This window comes from Suncus etruscus, chromosome 5 (genome assembly GCF_024139225.1).
Source record: "Suncus etruscus isolate mSunEtr1 chromosome 5, mSunEtr1.pri.cur, whole genome shotgun sequence".
Classification (NCBI taxonomy): domain Eukaryota; kingdom Metazoa; phylum Chordata; class Mammalia; order Eulipotyphla; family Soricidae; genus Suncus; species Suncus etruscus.
This window is the reverse complement of record NC_064852.1, coordinates 23,810,299-23,832,712: the sequence shown is the minus strand read 5'-3', so window position 1 is coordinate 23,832,712 and position 22,414 is coordinate 23,810,299. Positions and strand designations below refer to the sequence as shown.

Here is a 22,414-nt window from a genome sequence, read left to right as displayed (position 1 = left end):
TGTTTAGTCTGTGGGCCCTAGCTATTGGTGCTCAGGATCTACTCCTTGCTCTGTGCTCTTTGGATTCCCCTGGTAGGTCTCAGACCCAATGGAATGCTGAGTTCTAGGGTTAATCTCCTGATAATATGGATCTGATATCAGTGAGAAATAAGAGCTCGATCTAATATTATTGCCATGATTCCTCATTTCTGCCTCGTTTAAGAAAAGGTCTTTCATCTTTCATTCTGTAGAATCTTGCCTTCTCTCTCCAGACACATTTCTCAGTAAACCAGTTTTACTTGCAAAGCCTCCTCATCTGCAGTCACCTGACTTTGTGACTCTGAGAAAAAGGAGGGGAAAATTCTTTTTCAAGAAGACATGGAGGTTGGGAGTTCTATCACTTCCCTGCTCCAGAAGGGATTGATTTGGGGGTGAACTAGGAGTGCTGATTTGAACAATGAAGGCTTTAAGTCACTCACTAGACCCTGGGTTTTCCTACTTTCCCTAATACTTTGGCAATGGATTGGGCTGGTGTGGACTTAGCCTTGTGAGCCACACCAGAGTTGGTTTTTCAGCTCCTCATGGTTCTGTGCTCAGGTGTTAACTCCTGACAATGCTCAGTGGACTGAGTGGTGCAGATACTGGCTCCAAGGTGTCTGTGTGTAAGGCAGCACCTCCAAGAAATTTCTAGAATAGTTGATCTAGCTTCCTAGAGTGATTTCTGGGGCTCATCCCCACGGGAAGGGAAATCAATGCTGGTTCCTCCCGTGGGAAGAAGGAAGAGGACTGAGTCCTTCTTGGGTTATGAGGGGTCTTGTCCTCCCCCTAGAGCCCAGGGTGTCACTGAGCTCTGATCCCCTCCACTCTGTGCTGGTTCAGGACATGGTGACCTTCCCCGATGTGGCTGTGAACTTCACCTCAGAGGAGTGGCCATGCCTGGATGCCTCGCAGAGGAAGCTCTACAGAGATGTGATGCTGGAGACATACCAGCACCTGTTGGACATAGGTGAGAGCTTCCTGGGGGAGCCTGTGGGCCACACCTTTGGGTGATTCCTGGGAATAGACCAGAGATCGGGGTTCAACTGGTAGTGAATCTGCTCCAAGGACAAACTTCTTTTGTTGTTCTAACTGCCTAGTTCCTAACTTCATTGCTTAGATGAGTCCAATTTTGTATCTTTTCAGTGTTATTTCACAGTTCTGAGAGATGGTGCATTGTATTATATGTAGGTTCCTTGGGCTCCACATTGGTCCTACTTTTTCCAATATCCTTGATGCTTGAATTTACTCCTGGCTCTGCACTTAGTACTCGCTTCTGATGGGACTCAAAAAACTACAGAGAATGCTGAGATTAGATACACATTGGTCAAGTGCAAGGCCAGTGCTGTACTATTGCTTCTCCACTGTATTATCTTGCCTCATTCATTTAAACCTGGTCTTGAGCCTGTTGTGAAGGCATTTGCATTCCTCGCTACTAACTCCATTCAGGTCGATATCTGCTTTCCTATATGGTGCTCCTAATTGTCTGGATATATTTCAGTGCACAGCCAGGAATGCTCCTGAGTGTACCATGTGTTGGCTTCCACCATCACATAAACAAACAAACAAAACTGGTCTCAACTGTGGTAACCAATGTAGATTTGGAGAGAAGAAATTCTTTTTTTTTTTTTTTTTGGTGTTTGGGTCACACCCAGCAGCGCTTAAGTGCTACTCCTGCTCTTTGCTCACAAATCTCTCCTGGCAGGCTCAGGGGACCATATGGGATGCTGGGATTCGAACCATCGATCTTCTGCATGCAAGGCAAACGCCTCACCTCCATGCTGTCTCTCCGGCCCCTGAGAGAAGAAATTCTGTTCTTCATCTCTTTCATGATTTTGCCTCTTTCATTAGGGACCCAGACTCATACACAAGGGGTAATGTCCCCCTTCCTCTCTTTAACCCATGCATTGTTTCTTTGGGACAGGCCATGATGGGGTGAAACCTGCCTTGATCTCCTGTTTAGAAGGTGAGTCCTGGGAGACTGCTGGGAGAGGTGTTTGCAGGTGAGTGTGGGAAGTGACCTTCAGTTCATGCAGTGAGGCAGGTGTGAAGCCTCATAGCATATGTGAAGTCTGGTGCTGGGTATTGGGTGTCATGTTCCTAAGTCAGTGTGTGGGGCCTCCACAATTCCATTCACTGCCGTTCAGTCCTGGAAAGATTGGGAGCTTTGTTATTTTGGCTATGTTCTTTCTGTTCCCTGTCTGGGCATTTAGAACTGAGTCTGAGATTTCTGAGCCTATATCCGCCCCCCCCCCCATTTTTGCTCTTGGCCTCGCTGCACAGCCCCATAGCTGGATGCCCCTCTTTCCTGTCTATCTTCACTTGCCATTTTCCTGACTAATTAGTGGGTTTTTGAGATTTCAAAAAGGGTTTTTAACAATTTTTTTATCTTTTATTTAATTTTTGTTTGAGGCCCATTTTGGTGGTACTCAATACTTTCTTTTGCATTTCTACTTTAGGAATCACTCTTGTTGGGTTCAGGGACCCTATGTAAAGACACACCACTTAGAACTAAATGCTCCCCACCAAAATAGGGCTCCGGACTATTTTTCAGAATATTAAGAAGATTTTTGTTTTTGTTCTAAGACCATCCATAAAGCTCTGTACTCAGGAATTACTCTTGCAGTTCTTTGATTGGGAAATATATGGGATGCAAGTCAGCCATGTGCAAACAAACACCCTCCTTGCTGTACTCTACCTTGCTATTTTAATTTTTCAAATTTAGAAATAAATTTGGTTAGTTCAATGGTTTAACATTGATGAATGAGCACATCACAGAGCTAAGTTGGATTTTGTCATGCTCCTCACCACAAACCTCCCAATCTATCTTCCCTTGCCTTTAGGTTGATTCAGTACCTGAAAACAATATGTACTCACTCCACCTATGTTGCCTCATTTAGACTTACTTCATTTAACTAATTCTTACATTGCATATTTGGTTTGATTTCAGAATGCAGACTACATGTTGAGGATATAACATTTCAGCAATCAGCCTTTGGACTGGGATCTCCAAAGAGGAGCGAGATGGTAAGATTTGCAAGTTACAATCAGTATTATTATTGTGGTGGTGGGAGAGGTCATTGCTGCAAGCTCATAGTATTTGCAAAGTGGGGACCTGGGGTCCATCCCCATCACTGCATCTCTGGTCTTAGCATTGCTGGGTGGGTAGACAGCCCCGTGCTGGGAGAAGTTACCTGTTTGGTTCACCTGAGTGTTAACATTAGTTTATTCAGTAATATTTCCAACCTAGAGAAATTCATAATATTTTTCACACCAATGAGAAACTACTATGTGGGTAAAGGCTGAAAAGAAATACTGTGTTTTTATTTCATAAAATAAGCTTGAGTTATTTCAACTCACTTCTCAACAAGATCCATATCCTTCCTAACAGTAGGAAGGACCCTGCTGTGTTTTGTAGTGGAAAACTGGTTGTCGTTCCTACCATCGTAAATGGGCCACTGTGCCCCAAGTGATTGCCTCACAGAGCACATAGCTATGAATTAAAGTTGAGAACCATCTGGTTGGGTATCCCCAAAAGTAAGTAAAATGGAATGGTGAGAAAAAACTCATTGCTGTTTGATTGGAATATATGGGGTTTCACATTCTTATGTGTAAGGGATCCTCCACTGTTTAAACTTAAGGATCACTGTGGCAGGCTCAGCGACCATAACGAATTTGGATACCGAAGATCAGTTCACAGTGTGCAAGACTAGCTCCTTCTTGCTGTTCATTCGCTTGGATCCTACTCACATAAATTTTTGTTCTTTGTTTTAATTTTTTGGCCACTCCCAGTGGCTTTCAAGGTTTACTCTTGTCTCTGGGCTTAAATTACTACGGGCAGGCTCTGGGGTCCATATGGGATTCCAGAGATTAAACCTAGTGAACATAGCCCCCAAAAGGACCTTCCTTATGGGAACCTAGTAATTGCTTACTTAGAGTCACCTTTCTTGCCTCTTTGTTCTTCTGTTACCTAACTAAGGACATTCCTTTAGACGATGTCTGTATGAGTCCATAGTCATTCACATGTGGAAAATTGTGTTTCTTTGATGGAAATGCCCAGGTAGGGCCGGATTTGAACATGGAGACTTTGACAGGCAAGAAAGGTAATAGGACTAACCCTTTGCTGTTTTGCAGGGAAGAAACAAGTCCCCCTGGAATGGTGTTGATCCTGTGCTATTGGCCACAGTCTGGAGAGAACTGTCTTGCCCATATTCCCATGGGAGTGAGGATTCGGAGAACATCTGTTCTGGAATGGGGCACAATGAAGAGATCGTCATTGCTGCAGCACCACCATCCACTTGTGGTGCTCCCAAATCTCCTTCACCCAATCTCTGGAGAGAGACCCTTAAAGTGGGGCCTCCCTTGACCACACAATCAATATTGTTTGCTCCTAGCTCCTCGCAGCGACAGGCACACAACCAAATATTCCATGGACTGGCATCAACTGAGTGTAGACAGTGTGAAAGTGCTTTCCTTTGTGCTCAGCACCATAATATGCCCGTGAAAACCCCCAGTATACAAGGTACCTCTAATTGTCAGCAAGGTAGACATGCTCTCGGTCAATTCTCACAGCCATGTGACCCTAAGGAAGTCAGTAAACAAAAGAAATGTCATATATGTCCTGAATCTGGGATGGCCTTCCAATCCTGTTCACACATTAGAATGCATATGAATACTCATACTGGAGAGAAGCTTTACATACAGCCTTCAAACCTTGTTGTCCACTTCATGAGTCACACTAGAGAGAAACCTCACGTATGTGATGAATGTGGGAAGGCCTTCAAATTGATTTCAGATCTTAGTAAACATAGGAAAAGTCATTGTGGAGAGAAAACTTATTCATGTGAGGAGTGTGGGAAAACATTCCCAAATGTTTCAATCCTTACTGAACACTTGACAATACATACTGTTGAGAAACCTTACATATGTAAGGAATGTGGGAAAGCCTTCAATCGATTTTCAAGCCTTAGAGTCCACTGGAAAATTCACACAGGAGAGAAAACATACACAAGTCAGGAGTGTGGGAAGGCCTTCACTCACTTGTCAAGCCTTTATGTGCACAAGACAATTCATACAGAAGAGAGATCTTATTCATGTCAGGACTGTGGGAAGGCCTTCACAGACTCCTCATCCTTTTATGTGCACAAACGAATTCATAGAGGAAAGAAACTTTATTCATGTCAGGAGTGTGGGAAGGTCTTCACAGACTCTTCATCCTTTTCTATGCACACGAGAATTCATACAGGAGAGAAACTTTATTCATGTCAGGAGTGTGGGAAGGCCTTCACTCATTCCTCAACCCTTTCTAAACACAAGAGAATTCATACAGGAGAGAAACTTTATTCATGTCAGGAGTGTGGGAAGGCCTTCACTCATTCCTCAGCCCTTTCTATGCACAAGAGAATGCATACAGGAGAGAAGCCTTATTCATGTCAGCAGTGTGGGAAAGCTTTCTCTCAATCCTCAGACCTTTCTGTGCACAAGAGAAAACATACAGGAGAAAAGCCTTATTCATGTCAGCAGTGTGGGAAGGCTTTCTCTCAATCCTCAGCCCTTTCTTTGCATAAGAGAATGCATACAGGAGAGAAGCCTTATTCATGTCAGGAGTGTGGGAAGGCCTTCACTCATTCCTCAGCCCTTTCTATGCACAAGAGAATTCATACAGGAGAAAAGCCTTATTCATGTCAGCAGTGTGGGAGAGCTTTCTCTCAATCCTCAGACCTTTCTGTGCACAAGAGAAGACATACAGGAGAGAAGCCTTATTCATGTCCGCAGTGTGGGAAGGCTTTCTCTCAATCCTCAGCCCTTTCTGTGCACAAGAAAAGACATACAGGAGAGAAGCCTTATTCATGTCAACAGTGTGGGAAGGCTTTTGCTCTATCCTCAGAACTTTCTGTGCACAAGAGAAGACATACAGGAGAGAAGCCTTATTCATGTCAGCAGTGTGGGAAGGCTTTTGCTCTTTCCTCAGAACTTTCTGTGCACAAGAGAAGACATACAGGAGAGAGCCCTTATTCATGTCAGGAGTGTGGGAAGGCCTTCACTCACTCCTCATCCCTTTCTGTGCACAAGAGAATTCATACAGGAAAGAAGCCTTAATCATATCAGGAATGAGAGAAGGCTTTTGCTCATCATTCACAGTTTTGTAAACATGAGAAAGTTCATTCTGGAGAGCCACATTAGGTGCCCATCAAGTATGGAATGCCTTCACTCCTGTTAAAACCTTTTTTTTTAAATATGAAAATACTGGATGGTCTGAGCATTCAGCATGGTTGGCATTGGCCATGCACACCACTGCCGGAGTTTGATACCTGGTTTCCTATAGTATTGCCCAAGCTCACCAGGAGGGATTCCTGAGTGCAGAGCCAGGAGTATTCTTTTGTACCACAGGTTTTGGACTCTCCCCAAAAATAAAGAGAAATAAATTTTAAACTGAAGAACATTCTTATGTAGGGAGTGTGGGAAGCATTTCTTATTTCTAAATATTCCTTCTGCATAAAAATGTATATTTGGAGCCAGTGCGATAGTATAGTAAGAAGGGCATTTGCCTTGTAAGTAAGCCACCTGGGTTGATTCTCCAGCATCCCAAAATGTCACCAGAGTCTGCCAGGAGTAATGTTGGTGCAGAGACAGGAGTATTTCCTGAGTACCATCTAGTGTGGCTTAAGTATAAATAAAAAACATACTAGAGAGAAACATATAAGTCATAAGAGGAGGTTGGCAATACCTTATTATTGTATGTATATTAGATTTCATACTGGAGAGACATACAGATTTAAAGCCTTCAGGTTTTCTTCAGAACCTATTCAACATAGGAAAAGTCATGACTAAAAAATCATCAAGAGTGATTCCTGAGTGCAGAGCTAAGAGTAACTCCTGAGCACTGCCAAGTGGGGAAAAAGCAAATATAGTGGAGAGAAACCTTAGTAAACATGGAAAGAATGTGGGGAGCTCTTTGCCCTTTGTACAGACATTAAGAGCAGAATTCACATTGGTGTAAAGCCCCACAAATCTGAAAAAATATAATTCCTGTTGGTCCTTTTTAGTTAAAACACCTGGAGCTATTTAAATCTGTGTTTCCTTCTAAATTACTAAACAAGATGCTGAGTTCTGACTTTGGAATCCAATTTATATCACCTAAAGTATTTGAAGATCATCAATAGTACTTAGATTTTTTTCAGATAAATAGAAATATTTTGGGGATACACTGAAGTAAGCTCTAATACAAAGCCCAAGTATTGAAATGACTCTATGGGTTTTATTTTACTGTGGCTTTTGTTAAACAGCAACCTGCAAGCAACTGATGACAAACAAATGAACACACTGTAATTCTCTGAGTTGGGCTACCCATTAAAATGTCATCCATGCAATGAATCAAATGTGTCTGGGGAAACTTTTTATGACCTGGGCCTTAAGCCACATTAGCAAAATATTGACACATGTGGGTGAGTTTGTCATACCCCAAGGCAAATCTGAAATGACTGCAAAGGGACCCTATAATTGAGAGAAGGAACAGAAAGTGAATAGAAATGTTATAGAAAACAATCGTTCAAGTTGATTACTATCAAAAGCCAGTCTTGGGCCCGGAGAGATAGCACAGTGGCGTTTGCCTTGCAAGCAGCCGATCCAGGACCAAAGGTGGTTGGTTCGAATCCCAGTGTCCCATATGGTCCCCCGTGCCTGCCAGGAGCTATTTCTGAGCAGACAGCCAGGAGTAACCCCTGAGCACCGCCGGTGTGACCCAAAAACCAAAAACCAAAACAAAACAAAACAAAACAAAAAAAAGCCAGTCTTTGAGGATGGCTACTGGTAAAGGTGCACCATTCTGTAACTTTCCCATAGAAACAGTTGATACATTTACAGCTCTTAAATCAGATAAAAGTCTCCCAGAATACCTACTTGTTTATTAAAATATTGGCAAGTTTCATTCAGGAACTCCATTCAGGAGGTTTCAGTGTGTCCAAGTCTAAGCTCTTCATTAAGTGAGTTTTTAAGTACCGATAGTTTTGTGCTGTGAATGGGCCACTGGGGAATTGAGATTGGAATATCAATATTTCATTCAATAGTAATGGGCTGTGGGTGCTTTAACCCAGTGGCCCCAGTTTAAAAGGCAAAACCTCTGAATCGATATACTAGAAAGTGTTTGGGTGAAGGTTGTCATATAATGCTTCACACTCCTTATGCAAATCACATATCCATAGGTTCATAGAAACTGGAGCTGCATATAGTAGAAATATAGTTTGTTGATTCTCTGATCCTACATACTTCAAATACCTAGCACCATAATAAACAGAAATTGGGGTTAAGATTCCTCCTATCCCTTATAAGCTATTTTGAGTTCCTAGTAGGGCCCAATTTTAGGGCCAATCACTTCAAGAAATCGCAGATGCTTAAGTGCCAGATTCAAATATTTCTGTCCTGAATTTCAAAAGTTAACATTAGATTTTCTTCATTAAGCTTAGCCTCAGGATTTGTACTGCCCGCACCCACTTCCCTGATGAGTTCTGATTTGCAAGGCAAAATATAAGGAAGTATTCAAATTGGAGCTATGTTTTCACCTTTCTTAAAAGTCCATACTGTGGATATGGACACAAGAACTATTATTTCCCCTACATGGCCAGAATCTAAATCCCAGGTAAATTACTATGTATTTGAGCATTAAACTGCTTCTTCCTAAAATCATCTCTAAAGTAGCTGAGGGATTACCCTGTTATGCTAGATCTAATCTTATAAGAGCATTGTGCTGGAAGGCCAATAATATCCTCTGGATGTGATATCTAAAACATAGCTTCCTGAAGTGCAGGCTTTAATGAGCTTAAACTGCAGAGTTCTCTTGGTCTGAGCTGGGAAGATGAACTATATTGATGAAAAGGGTCTCTGAGTTTGAGGGGCCAGGGAATTGCCCCTGATTTAGTCCTGAGATAGGTTGTTTAATTCCCAGCCTTAAGGAGTGTCATTGAGCAGAACAAAAAGAGGTTGTGACGTTCTGTTTTTGTATTTGCCCCATATTGCCTCACTTAAAGTATCTGCCCTGACCTTGCAAGATAGACTTTGGATTCCTCCCCCAGTTACTGGGGAGATTGAAAAGAATAAACGACAGTCTCTTGCCCAACGATATCACTTCCACACGTCAAGCAAAGACCAGGTGATTTCCTTGAGTAAAAGCTCACAATTTGATTCGCTAGAGTTTTCATTTCAATAGCACATGTTGTTAAAGATGCAGTGTTGGGGACTGGGTAGATAATTGTAAGTTCTAGCATTTCTACAAGCATGTAGAAATTTCATGACATTTCTCTGTCCCTAATTGGGCGTAAGATAGCCTGACAATATTCATTGACACTATCAAAGTCTAAGTTTGTGATCAGGAGTTTTTAAATTTCCATATCTCTAACCTGCCTTTGTCAATTGCCTCCAAAATATACATATGGTTATGTAGTTCCCTGAAAAATCTTTGTATAACTACTCTTATACTTGGTTTCTGACTCGGTTTCTGATTTTTTTCCCAAGCCTTCAAAGAAAATTTCCTGAGAAGTCACAAAACAGTATAGGATAGCTTGCCTGTTTGTTTACTTTTGTGTATTCCCCTTCTATCAGAATCTCAAGAGACAATTTGACTCCTGTAACCTTTCAGAGTGATCAAAGCTGTAAATTTTATTCTTAGAGTTTTCAAAAATCCATATTATCCATTGTAAATATTGAAAAGTGCTCAAACAGGATTTTGCTACTATGTTGAATTCCTGGTGGGACCAATACCCACCATTACTTTAGGTACCAAGGAATTCAAATCAAAACAGAAAAAGAGCAGCATAATCCTAGCACGCTTTCTTTTCTTTTTTTTTCTAATTTTTGGGCCACACTCAGTGAAGCTTAGGGGTTATTCCTGACTCTGCACTCAGAAATCGCTCCTGGCTTGAGGGACCACAGGGATGCTGGGGATTGAATTCAGTTCTATCCTGAGTTAGCCTTGTATAAGGCAAAAAAAAAAACATATTTAAACCCCTATAGATTGATGTTTGATTGTTTTATCTGATGGAGAGAAAGAACTTGCTTCTGATTCAGTGTCAGTACCAATTTCCCTTGTGGAGGTAGTGGGTTAATTTAACACTGTCTAAAGAGTTGTAGCCAGGGGGCCGGGCGGTGGCGCTGGAGGTAAGGTGCCTGCCTTGCCTGCGCTAGCCTAGGACGGACCGCGGTTCGATCCCCCGGCGTCCCATATGGTCCCTCAAGAAGCCAGGAGCAACTTCTGAGCGCATAGCCAGGAGTAACCCTGAGCGTCACAGGGTGTGGCCCAAAAACCAAAAAAAAAAAAAAAAAAAAGAGTTGTAGCCAGGACTAGGTGAGAAACTTACAGATCTGCCTTCTGTTCAGCCCATTTTAATATCATTTGATTTCCATTGTAAGCCAATATTATCAAATGAAACCACTAATGGCTCTACTGTTCTAGCACCAGTAGAGAGTGCCAGAACACAAATACTAGGACTTTGGTCTTGACCATGTGTGATCACCAGAAATGCCTTTCTAATTTTTGGCTTTAAAAACCTTTCAGAAACATTAGAAAATGTGTCAGAAGCTTTTAGTGCAAGGTTAGTGTATTCTTCACATGTTTTAGAAACTTTTAGTGTGAGGTTAGAGTATTCAGCCCACATTTTTTTTTTTTTTTGGTTTTTGGGCCACACCCGGCGGTGCTCAGGGGTCACTCCTGGGTGTCTGCTCAGAAATAGCTCCTGGCAGGCACGGGGGACCATATGGGACACCGGGATTCGAACCAACCACCTTTGGCCCTGGATCAGCTGCTTGCAAGGCAAACCCGCTGTGCTATCTCTCCAGGCCCTCAGCCTACATTTTTTTGCATCTCAAAATTCATATGAAATGAAAAAACAAGGAAAGCCTCCACTAATGCAAATTGTGTGAGGAGAAGCCAGGGTCTTTCAACAAAACCTCAAGCCATTGTCACCACTTAGAACCAAATAGATGTGAACTTAAAAACTCAGAATGGTAAAATACAATTAATAACCCTCGAAATTATCATCTAACCAATCATCAGCAGAGTGTTTTATAGGTCCCTCTTCAGACATCGTGTGTGAGGGAAGCCTCAGGCTACAAAATTAGGACCTGATGAGACATGGGTCTGGATATAAACTTCAACACAGGAAATACTCCACAGTAAAAGGGTACTAGAATGGATTCAGGAACTCCTATACTTAAGCCAGGAATCCCACTACACAAGGTTTTTGCTCCAAAGTAGTAAATTTGCTTTAGTGCAAAGAATGATCCCCTGCCTTCCTGAAACCTGGGCTATTTTTTAGCAAGAATCAGACCACACCCTAGGGTGGAGAAGAAATACTAAGTAGGGAGGGACCCATTAATCCAATCACCAGATCACACCCTAGCCTAGGGTGAAGTATGAATACTGAGTAGGGTAGGACCCAGTAATCCTACACACCAGGAGTGATTCTTGAAGCATGAGCCAAGAGAATGCCTTTAGCACCACAAATGATATCTAAAAAAAGATAGAAAGGGGCTAGAGAGATGGCATGGAGGTAAGGCATTTGTCTTGCATGCAGAAGGTCGGTGGTTCAAATCCCAGCATCCCATATGGTCCACTGAGCCTGCCAGGAGCAATTTCTGAGCATAGAGCCAGGAGAAACCCCTGAGCACTGCTGGGTGTGATACAAAAACTAAAAAAAAAAAAAAAAAAAAAAGAGAGGAAATAAAAAAAATGGAAATCTTGGGTGGGAAAGATAGTATGGTGGTAAAATGTTTGCCTTGTATGCAGAAGGATGGTGATTTGAGTTCCGGCATCCCATATGGTCCCCTGAGCCTGCCAGGAGCAATTTCTGGTTTTAGAACCAGGAGTAACCATGAGCACCGATGGGTGTGACCCAAAAACAAAAAAAATAAATGGAAATCTCAAAAAAACAGTAATAAGGCAAGAAAAATGGCAAGTGAGATAGACAAAGTAGAGGGATATCTAGATGCCCCGAAGAAGTTGTGTAGTCAGATTAAGATCACTGATTGCGGTGTTAGTGGTGAAGGCTCAGAATCTCAGAATCTGTTCTAAATACCCTCTGACAGGGAACCAGTACAAGAAAAGAAAGAGAACAAAGCTCCAAATATTTCTAGGATTCAACATTGAAGTGAATGGAAGTATAAAAGACCCGCACTATGATCAGGGAACAAAGACTGCAAAGGTCTAGCATCCACATTTCACACATGCCCATTTTCACACATGAGGCTAAGCACTCGACCAACTACGTGAGCCCAGGTTTCTATTTCCACACTCACCTGAAACATGCCTTTCTGCAGCATCCCAGGCCTCTTCCTTCCAAACAGAGATCAATGCAAGCTTCACACCATAATGTCACCAGAGGGAATATTCATGTATTAGAGACAGGGAAGAGACAGCACCCCCTGTGTGAGTTTGGGTCCCTAATAAAAGAGGCTGAGTCATGGTACAGATGAAGAACAGAATCTCTTCTCTCCATATACATATTGATTATTGCTCAGGTGAGAACAAGTTTTTATTAAATTGCTTTGGGCCATACTCATTGATGCTCAAGGGCACCTATGGGCCTGTACTGAGAAATTACTCCTGGAGGGCTTAGGGACCATATGGAAGAAGCAGAGATCAAACACGGGTCAACCAGGTGCAGGTTAAAAATCCTCTGGCTCTTCTATCACTCTGGCTCAAGATCAGATTTAAATTAAAACGTCTAATTGAGTGGCCAGATAATACAGCCAGGAACCAATAGTACAGCCCTGGCCTTGCACTTAACCAATGCGCATTTGAGCTCACATCTTCTGTAATTTTCTGAGCCCCAGCAAGAGTGAGCATTGACTATAAAGCCTGGAGTAAATTGAAGCACCGCTAAGGATTGTAAGACCCAGGAATGTCTGAAAAAGAAGGACCAATGTGGTGCCAGGAAACAAGCATCTGATACAATGTAACATCTCTCAGGACTGTGAAATGACATTAAAAATATTAATTTGGGGGGCCGGAGAGATACCATGTAGATAAGGCATTTGCTTTGCATGCAGACGGTCGGTGGTTCAAATCCTGGCATCCTGTAAGGTCCCCTGAGCCTGCCAGGAGCGATTTCTGAGCGTAGAGCCAGTAGTAACCCCTGAGTGATGCCGGTGTAACCCAAAACACAAAAACCAAACAAAAAAATTTTACTTGAGGGGCCAGAGCACAGCGGTAGGGCATTTGCATTGCATGCAGCTGATCCAGGACAAATGGTGGTTTGTATCCTGTTGGCCCATAGGTCCCCCAAAGCAGGAGTGATTTCTGAGTGTATATCCAGGAGTAACCCCTGAGTATTACTAGGTGTGGCCCAAAAACGAAACAAAAAACAAAAATAAATTTGACAACAGAATCGATACCCAATCTACAACAAGCTAGACACAGAGGGGATCACTTATCTAGCAGCCCTGGGGGCAAAGGAGGGGGATATGGGACGCATGCTGGGAACAGGGGTGGAGGGAGGTGGTTGTAGGAATGCCCTGATTCAATGTCACTACGTACCTAAATATTGCTGTGAAAGGTTTGTAGTTCACTTTGGTCACAATAAAAATTATTTTAAAAATATAAATTTGATTTATCTAAGCAATAAAGTTAGGCATTTGGGAGTTTAAACAATTAAAGGGGCTTGTCCTTTGTAGAGTTCTGGCCCCAGGTCCCCCGATGAGGCTGATGCAATGGTGGGTAAGGGTCTCATTCAGCCCGTGGCCTCTAGGCCGGACTCGGGAAAGAGAGGGAAGACTGTAAGTCGCAGACCACGCACAGGGAAGCATTGTCAGAGCAATGGACTTTGTTTATTGAAGGTAGGGACAAGGCTTTTAAGGGTAAACTTTAGGGTTGAAACAGAATGTGGGTAATACAGTTTAGACATTACAGCAACAAGATGGTATGCAGAGACAACAGTCACAAGGTACATGGCATCATTGATTTGGATGGTATGCAAAAATAGCAGTTACAATGCCTATTGCATCATTCAATCAGGAAGCAAGTAAAGATAGCATAGCAATGCCCATGGCATCATTCAATCAGGAAGCATGTAAAGATAGCGCTTGCAATGCTTGTGGCATTATTAGACTAGACAGGTTGTTTGACCTGGAGACTTTCTGGTGCACTCAAAACAGCAGGGACGGGCCGGGCGGTGGCGCTAAAGGTAAGGTGCCTGCCTTGCCTGCGCTATCCTTGGATGGACCGCGGTTCGATCCCCCGGTGTCCCATATGGTCCCCCAAGCCAGGAGCAACTTCTGAGCGCATAGCCAGGAGTAACCCCTGAGCGTCACCGGGTGTGGCCCAAAAACAAAAAAAAAAAAAAAAAAAAAAAAAAAAAAAACAGCAGGGACACAAGTCTCTAAGCAGAGAGTTTCTTTTATATTCAAGGCCAGCTTGCAGAAATCTCCTTCTTTCCAGACCTCTCTTCCCACATCTCCATCATTTTGCTTTTTAAGAACCCAGTGAGTTATGCAGGAGGGGCTGGGGGCCTATGGGGTTTGTGTCCATCTAAGGTTGTCCTGGTGACGCCTAAAAGATATCCCAGAATCTTACCCATCATTGACTACCAAACCAGCCTATAGGTCATGGGTTTCTGCTAACATAACATACGCTGCAACCTCTTTGTTTCCAGTTTGTACTGTTAATTCATTTAGTACATTAGCAAACATTGCAGCCGTGTGAAAATGGCTCTTAATCATGACGATTTAAAATGCAAGGTCCGGGGCCGGGCGGTGGCGCTCGAGGTAAGGTGCCTGCCTTACCTGAGCTAGCCTAGGAGACGGACCGCGGTTCGATCCCCCGGCGTCCCATATGGTCCCCCAAGCCAGGAGCGACTTCTGAGCGCATAGCCAGGAGTAACCCCTGAGCGTCACCGGGTGTGGCCCAAAAACCAAAAAAAAAAAAAATAAAAATAAAAAAAAAAAATAAAATGCAAGGTCCAAAAGTAATTATAATAAAAAAATTAACAATCCTGTCAATGCAGATGAAAGGATAGTAAGCCAGGGGGACCAATTAAACCAATTTTGATACCAAGACAATCCCGCCTTCCACTCTCTTTTCCTTTGTTCAATTCCCACTCTCAATTTATTACTAGAGTCCTCAGCCGGTCCAGTATGGTCAGTACTACAGAGATCCAGCATCCAGACTCTTCCTGTGGGCCCAGCAGGGGCCATTTCCAGCTCACAAACCAGTTGGTGACTTCAGACCCAGTTCTGGGCTGAACTCAGCTCTCTCTGTGACCCCTAGCTCAGATCCCCACCCAAGGCTTTTAATCCGCACCAGTCTGTCCCACAGTGTATAGCCCCCTCTCTGAACACAAGCCCTCAAGGCAGGGGCCTTGAGTGGTTCGCACTTCCTACAGACCCCAGGCAGGCACAGGCAGTTCCTCAGGCCTGAGTATGGGTTAGTTTTGGTAATTAGACCCCACATCCCCAAAGAGGCTACTTGGCCTCATTTTGCAGTAGACTCTTCCAGGACTGGCAGTAGTGCTGCAGGGTAGAGTGAGAAGGATTCCTGCTGTATGGCCATATGGGATGTCAAGGACTGAACTGATGTCAAGGTCTGTCTTGGGTTGGCCACGTGCAAGACAAACATTACCACCGTGCTATCACTCCAGTTCTGGCAGACTTCTTTAGTAAGGAACCCTGAGCTCTGCTCTTTCAGATCATCCAACTGACTGAAAAAGTCTCATCAGCATACGATACTCTTTAGAGAAAACCCAATGATCGTGGGTTACTTGAATTACATCTAAAAAATATAGCAACACATTTGGATTACTATTCGGAATAAACTTACACATTACAAACCATCACAGTAATGCTGGGGCCAATTTTCAAAGCAGCTTGCTTTAAAAATTTTGGACTTTTTCTAAAGAGGCAGAATATGCCTCACCACCCCTCATCCTTTGAACCAACTCTTCGTGAGACACCTCCCTTGCTGCTACTTGTCATAGTCCCACTCTCTGCCAACTTCACCTGTGTGTGTGTGTTCCTTAATAATTTCATTCTTTGGTTTCAGTAATACAACATGTAACAATATTGGGGCTGGAGAAATAGCATGGAGGTAGGGCATTTGCCTTGCATGCAGAAGGACGGTGGTTTGAATTCCGGCATCCCATATGGTCCCTCAAGCCCACCAGGAGCGATTTCTGAGCGTAGAGCCAGGAGTAACCCCTGAACACTGCTGGGTGTGACCCAAAAACCAAAAAAAAAAAAAAAAAAAAGTAACAATATTAAACAAATCACGTTGGTGTGTTCACAAAGCTATTTTGGATTTATTTTTCTGATTCTATATTTAAAAAAAGGTAGACTACAAACCAGTTTAGAAGGTATTTTTTTCTGTCTCTTTATTTTATTTTATTTAATTATTTATTTTTGGGTCATACTCGGTGGCACTCAGGCATCACTCCTGGCTCTGCATTCAAAAATCACTCCTGGCAGGCTCAGGGGAGCATATGGGATGCCGGGATTTGAACCACCGCCCGTCCTGGGTCGGCTGCGTGCAAGGCAAATGCTCTACCACTGTACTACTGCACTATCTCTCCAGTCCTTAGTTTTAAAAGGTATTTCTAGAGAAAGAAATGGTTTGGGGAGGTCACAACTTGTATCAAGTAACTTGGTTGGCCTGGGATGGAAGTTGCTCCATAACTCTCCACTTGAAATGAAGGAGAAACTGACTTTAAAGGAAATGACTGATATCAAAGCCACTTTCACAAAGACTAATGACTAGCAAGCATTAAGTTTCCATGCAGATTTCTGATCAGAAAAGCGTCCCCCTTCTAAAGAAACATGCCAAGATACTTTGAATATTCACAGTCATTAGTATTCATGTATTCTTTCATTCCTTCTCCAGTTCAGTTATTCCAGCTGAGTCTGGCTGGAGACTGTGACTGCTGCTTGGGGTTTGAGAGGCGGGACTCCCCCATCCCAAGATTCTACTTTCCTTCTCTGTGCATTCTGCACTCTCACCTTAGCATGGATCTATGGAGACCATCACCCTTTCATGAAAGTCTTTATGATGAGGCATGGATTAGAAGTTCTGCAGATCAGGGAAACACGTAAACTCCATGCAGACTGGGTGCATTGATAGCATAAAGAAACAAAGTCAGGTGAATAAGCATTATTTGAGGTCCTGCTGCACCCCTATGACTGACTGCCATATTATTCACCCCCACCCCTGGCATTAATATCAGGCCTAAGTTACTGGGGAGAACACAATAGAAACTCCTGGATGAAGGGCAAGGGGGCTATGAGACACCAGAATGGGCCACAGGTGAGAGCAAGGATGTACTGGCCACACCCCAATTCCCAGGAGAGATCTGTGAAGTTGGAACAGCAAACATGGAATCTGCAAATCCCTGGGAGTTAGGGAGGTGGGAAGGAGGGAGAGAAAACAGCTGTTTGAAGCTTGATGTGTATGTGTGTGTGTTTGCATATGTGTGTGCTTGTGTGCGTGTACATGTCCCTTCCCCCTGCTGGAATAAAGGCTAATGGTAGGGAAAGTAACAAGGATCTGGCTTTGTCCTCACCAGTGAAAATTACCTCCTGAGTACAGGACATTTGCCCCCTGCATGGTGGATGTGGCCTCAATCAATCAGTCAATCAACCAATCAATATACCAATCAATCAACCAATCAGAGACTCCAAGGGGCAAGTCACAGATTCTTTTTTTTTTTTTTTTTTTGGTTTTTGGGCCACACCCGTTTGACGCTCAGGGGTTACTCCTGGCTATGAGCTCAGAAATTGCCCCTGGCTTGGGGGGACCATATGGGACACCAGGGGATCGAACCGCGGTCCGTCCTATGCTAGTGCTTGCAAGGCAGACACCTTACCTCTAGCGCCACCTTCCCAGCCCCAAGTCACAGATTCTTGAGCCTAATAAAGTCACTTGAGCACGAATCTTTTTGCTGCTCTGGATGCAGGCGTGGTGTCAGTCTCTCCGACACATTTGCTAATGATGAATGCTAATTAATTGCCTTGTCATTTGCATACCATTATGAGTCTTTTTCTTCTTTCCATTCTGGAAGGGGAGACTTCCAACCACACATTTACCATCAGGCAGTAGGATAGGATAAGGATTGTACTCACACCCCTAGGTCCTTAGTAGCTTCACCTCTCAGTTCTAATATAAGGCAGCTTAGCTTATAGCCTGCCTATAGTTATAGCTGTATCTGTGTCTGTAGCCATAGCTGTCTATCAGCAGCTCTATGTTTATCAGCAGCCCCTTCCCTTTCCCTAAGTAGTCTTTTCTGAATTAGACCACTTAATTTTCTTCCTTCCTTCCTTCCTTCCTTCCTTCCTTCCTTCCTTCCTTCCTTCCTTCCTTCCTTCCTTCCTTCCTTCCTTCCTTCCTTCCTTCCTTCCCTCCTTCCTTCCTTCCTTCCTTCCTTCCTTCCTTCCTTCCTTCCTTCCTTCCTTCCTTCTTTCCTTCTTTCTTTTCTTCCTTCCTTCCTTCCTTCCTTCCTTCTTTCTTTCTTTCTTTCTTTCTTTCTTCTTTCTTTCTTTCTTCTTTCTTATTCTTTCTTCTTTCTTTCTCTTTCTTTCTTTCTTTCTTTCTTTCTTTCTCTCTCTCTCTCTCTCTTTCTTTCTTTCTTTCTTTCTTTCTTTCTTTCTTTCTCTTTCTTTCTTTTTCTCTCTCTTTTTTCTTTCTCTCTTTCATTCATTCTTTCTTTCTTTCTCTTTCTTTCTTTCTTTCTCTCTTTCTCTCTTTCTTTCTTTCTTTCTTTCTTTCTTTCTTTCTTTCTTTCTCTCTTTCTTTCTTTCTTTCTTTCTTTCTTTCTTTCTTTCTTTCTTTCTTTCTTTCTTTCTTTCTTTCTTTCTTTCTTTCTTTCTTTCTTTCTTTTTCTTTCTTTCTTTTCTTTCTTTCGTGGCATGGAGGAGAGATGGGCCACTCCCAGCTATGTTCAGGGTTTATTTCTTGCTCTGTGCAAATCAGGAGTCAGGAATTACTCCTGGCAGCTTTGAGACATAGATCTAATCTAGGTTGGTCACATGCAAGGGTACCACCCTACTTACTCTACCATTACTCCGGACCCTCCAGGCCCTTACTTTCAATCTTGACTGCTTGAGGCCAAGAACTTGAGCACAAGTGCAGGCTATACATGAGAACTTGCCCAGTCAAGACTTCAGAAGAGAATCACCTCAACACCATCACCATCAGCCCATTTGTTCTTGGAACATAGCAAAGAAATGCTCATTGACCAGTCTTTGTTAAAATGGTGTGAGAAGAAAAGGCCTTTTGCCTTTCTGCATTTCTAAGAAATCCTGACTTAGACGTAACAGACCAGCTACGAGATGTGTTTATTTATTCAGATTTGGTTCCTTTTGAAGGGGGGGCGGTACTGGGGCCACACCTGATAATAGTCAGATCTTACTCCTGGTTCTGTTCTCAGTAATTCCTCCTAGAATGCTTAAGGAACTTTGAAGGATGCCACATACAAAGCAAGTGCTTTAGCTGCTGTTCTATGTTTCTTCAGCTGAGGAAGCATGTTTAGAGGCAAGTTCTGATCACTGCTAATGCTGGTCAGAGTGGACTCCCTGCTAATCACATTTAATCATTCCTGTCTGAGATGATGGGAAGGTGAAGGTGTGGGTGTGGATCTGCTCTCCCTTCTACTCATTGCTGAGAGCTGTACTCTGAGTTCACTAACATGGAGAAGGCATGCTGGACCTATGGCTGGGTGAGAGATGAGGGACCCTGGAGCTTACTCTACCAACTTTTAAAATTCTTACCAACTCTTACTCTAGCAACTCTCACAGTGTTGGGACAACATCTGCAGAGCTGAAAATAAGGCTCTTTGGCTTCTTGGCTTCTTTTTGTGTTTCTTTAGCTTAGAAAGGGCAGCAGGAAATTGTAGAGAAGCATTCATGTATATGCTTATTTATTATCAGTTCAAAGGAGAGAGTAAACATTTCTGCATTCATCTCTGTCCATCCATACCAGGGTAAAACTTAACCTTGTAATTCACCTTTGCTGTTTTTTTCCCCTCCCTATTTGATTGTTTTTTGTTTGTTTGTGTTTGTTTTTGTTTTGGGGTCACATCCGGCAGTGCTCAGGGATTACTCCTGGATCTATGCTTAGAAATTACTCCTGGCAAACTCAGAGGACCATATAGGATGCTGGGATTCAAACTATTGTCCTTTTGCATGCAAGGCAAACATCCTACTGCTATGCTATCTCTCTGGTCCCCATTTTTTGGGGTCCCTATTTGATTGTCTTTATGTTTTTTTTAAGCGAAAAGTGGGGGAAGTTCTTTAAAATATATCTTGTGTGGGCCAGAGAGATAGCATGGAGGTAAGGCATTTGCCTTGCATGCAGAAGGTTGGTGATTTGAATCCCGGCATCCCATATGATCCCCCGTGCTTGTCAGGAGCGATTTCTGAGCATAGAGCCAGGAGTAACCCCTGAGCGCTGCCGTGTGTGACCCAAAAATCAATATATAGTCTGTCTTTGTTAGTCTACCCTGAGATTTAAGTATGATTTTGTTAAGAAAAATATAAACTGAGAATTTTCTATAGAGCAATTCTAATCATATTTAAAGAACACGGTAATTATTTAAGATGTGAAATTCAGGATTTTATGAACAAATTGGAGAAGCAAATGTCACTGATGCTTGCTAAATTATGATTTGTTGTAGGCTGACGTGCTTGAAATGAGATGTATGAAGACTACCGAAGAGTCCCAAAATGAACTTGGCCTCATTTAATTACCTGTTGTTCGGTGAAGATATTATACAACACTTGACAGTACTTTCCTAATTCCTTTTCCTGCAGGTATAATAAGCATCCTGGCACTTATGGAAGCTATTTCAGCAGACAAGAATGTGGTCCTCCTATGAATCACAAATTGAATCCATTCCTCAGAGCTACTCAGCCTTAATTTTCTGTGGTTGCCTTGTTGAATCATCACAAACTCAGCAGCTGGCAGCAACACACAGTTATCATCTCCTAGCTTCTGCGGGTCAGGAATCTGAACGTTGCTTGACTGAAACAAAGCTCCATCAAGGAGTAGGGCAGACTGTATTCTCATCTGGAGGTTCATCTGTAGAAGAAGACACTGTTTCCAAGCTCCCCAGAGGGGCCTCTGCTATTGTCAGATCTGCTTTTTGTTGCCATAGAATGTGGCACTGCATTCTCATTGGCCATCTGTGGTGAGGGGAGCTTTCCACATCCCCACCTCTTAGTACACTGGTCTGCTTTGCTCATATTCTGAAGGGGGAAACTCAGGGTATCTATGCAGAGGGCAGGAGCACTGAGAATATCTTATTATTCTGCCTTCCATTGGTCACTTCATTGTGACTCCAGTCATGACAGATGAGGATGATCTTTGGGTGGAGATTGAACCTTTATTTTAATTCATAAGGAAGGATGTGATTATTAATATTCAACTTAGATGGAAGCAATCCTATACCAGGGAAGACCCTACTACTGCTCTGACATCAATTTACTGAAAACTGAAAACCTTAACACTGAGAAGGTTTAAACAACAATGACCTGCATACTGGACAGGGCTTTCTGCATTGCCCTTTAATTGTGAGTTGAAATTAGACGCTGCTCCGCACCATCCTGACTTCAATGTAGAATATACAGATTCCAGGACCTTCAATACAGAAACAGGATACCAACAACAGAGACTGTGAAAAATATAACTATATGGGCACTACAGACAATGACCGGGATTGGACAAACTAGTTTGCCTGGAGCCTAGAAATGGTCTTATGTCAGGAAACTTCAGGGGTAGGTCTCCTTGTACTTGTACTCCATGACTCCCATACTTTAGTGGGCCCATGCAAACGATAATTGCCACTCTAACATTGTTTTTACAGTGCTCCTTTGATTCTAAACTTTTAAGAAACCACTAGTAAAAATATCTGGAACTGCAAAAAAAAAAAAAAAACGGTTTACGTTAGTGTTAACATATATGCTTTTAGTTACACTAGCATTCTGGGAGATAAAGGAGGGAGATAAGGGTTATATGCTTGGGAACAGGGATGAAGAGAGGACAACACTGGTGGTGGAAAGGCCCTCATTTATTGTCACTGTGTAAGATTTGTAATTCACTTTGGCCACAATAAAAAAAATTCAACTTAGATATAGAAAATTTGAGAAATTTTGCTTTACTACTTATATATTTTAAGTGTAGTAGATCCTTTACCATCAGGGTCCCCATACCCATAAGGTAACAATCATCTTGAGTATTGATGAGCTGTTTTATTGAAGATATCTCTTCCTTTCCTCCAGAGACTAAGCCAAGGCTAGGTTTTATCAGAGGCCACCCTTTTGCTTTACCTCATCCCCTCCTCTCTCCTCTTCTTCCCTCCCTTATTTTCTTCTAAAGAACTTACTGAGCATAACACCTGCTCAAGTCCCTGATCTATACTCAACGTTCAGGGAA

At 42.8% G+C, this 22,414-nt stretch overlaps 1 protein-coding gene across 4 annotated transcripts; it reads left to right on the top strand.

Moving 5' to 3' along the window:
- Positions 1–494: 494 nt before the first annotated feature.
- LOC126009266 (zinc finger protein 626-like) lies at positions 495–6,447 on the top strand. 4 transcript variants are annotated; one of them, XM_049773677.1, is made up of 7 exons: positions 495–985; positions 1,940–1,981; positions 2,966–3,042; positions 4,150–4,376; positions 5,316–5,484; positions 5,737–5,773; positions 5,858–6,447. In XM_049773677.1, the coding sequence occupies exons 1-7, from the start codon at positions 784–786 to the stop codon at positions 6,112–6,114; spliced, it is 1,011 nt and encodes a 336-aa protein (XP_049629634.1). In that variant the 5' UTR covers positions 495–783; the 3' UTR covers positions 6,115–6,447. The 4 variants fall into 4 exon arrangements, with proteins under 4 accessions (XP_049629634.1, XP_049629633.1, XP_049629632.1 ...); XM_049773676.1 differs by having other exon boundaries at positions 5,737–6,447; XM_049773675.1 differs by having other exon boundaries at positions 5,316–5,568; positions 5,737–6,447.
- Positions 6,448–22,414: the final 15,967 nt, after the last annotated feature.

Bases quoted from the DNA above. Each gene is read 5' to 3' on its own strand.
- LOC126009266 (XM_049773674.1), top strand. From the start codon at position 784: ATGAGGGGTCTTGTCCTCCCCCTAGAGCCCAGGGTGTCACTGAGCTCT. The intron at 986-1,939 runs GTGAGAGCTTCC...TCTTTGGGACAG, and splicing joins CCAGCACCTGTTGGACATAG to GCCATGATGGGGTGAAACCT. The intron at 1,982-2,965 runs GTGAGTCCTGGG...GTTTGATTTCAG, and splicing joins CTTGATCTCCTGTTTAGAAG to AATGCAGACTACATGTTGAG.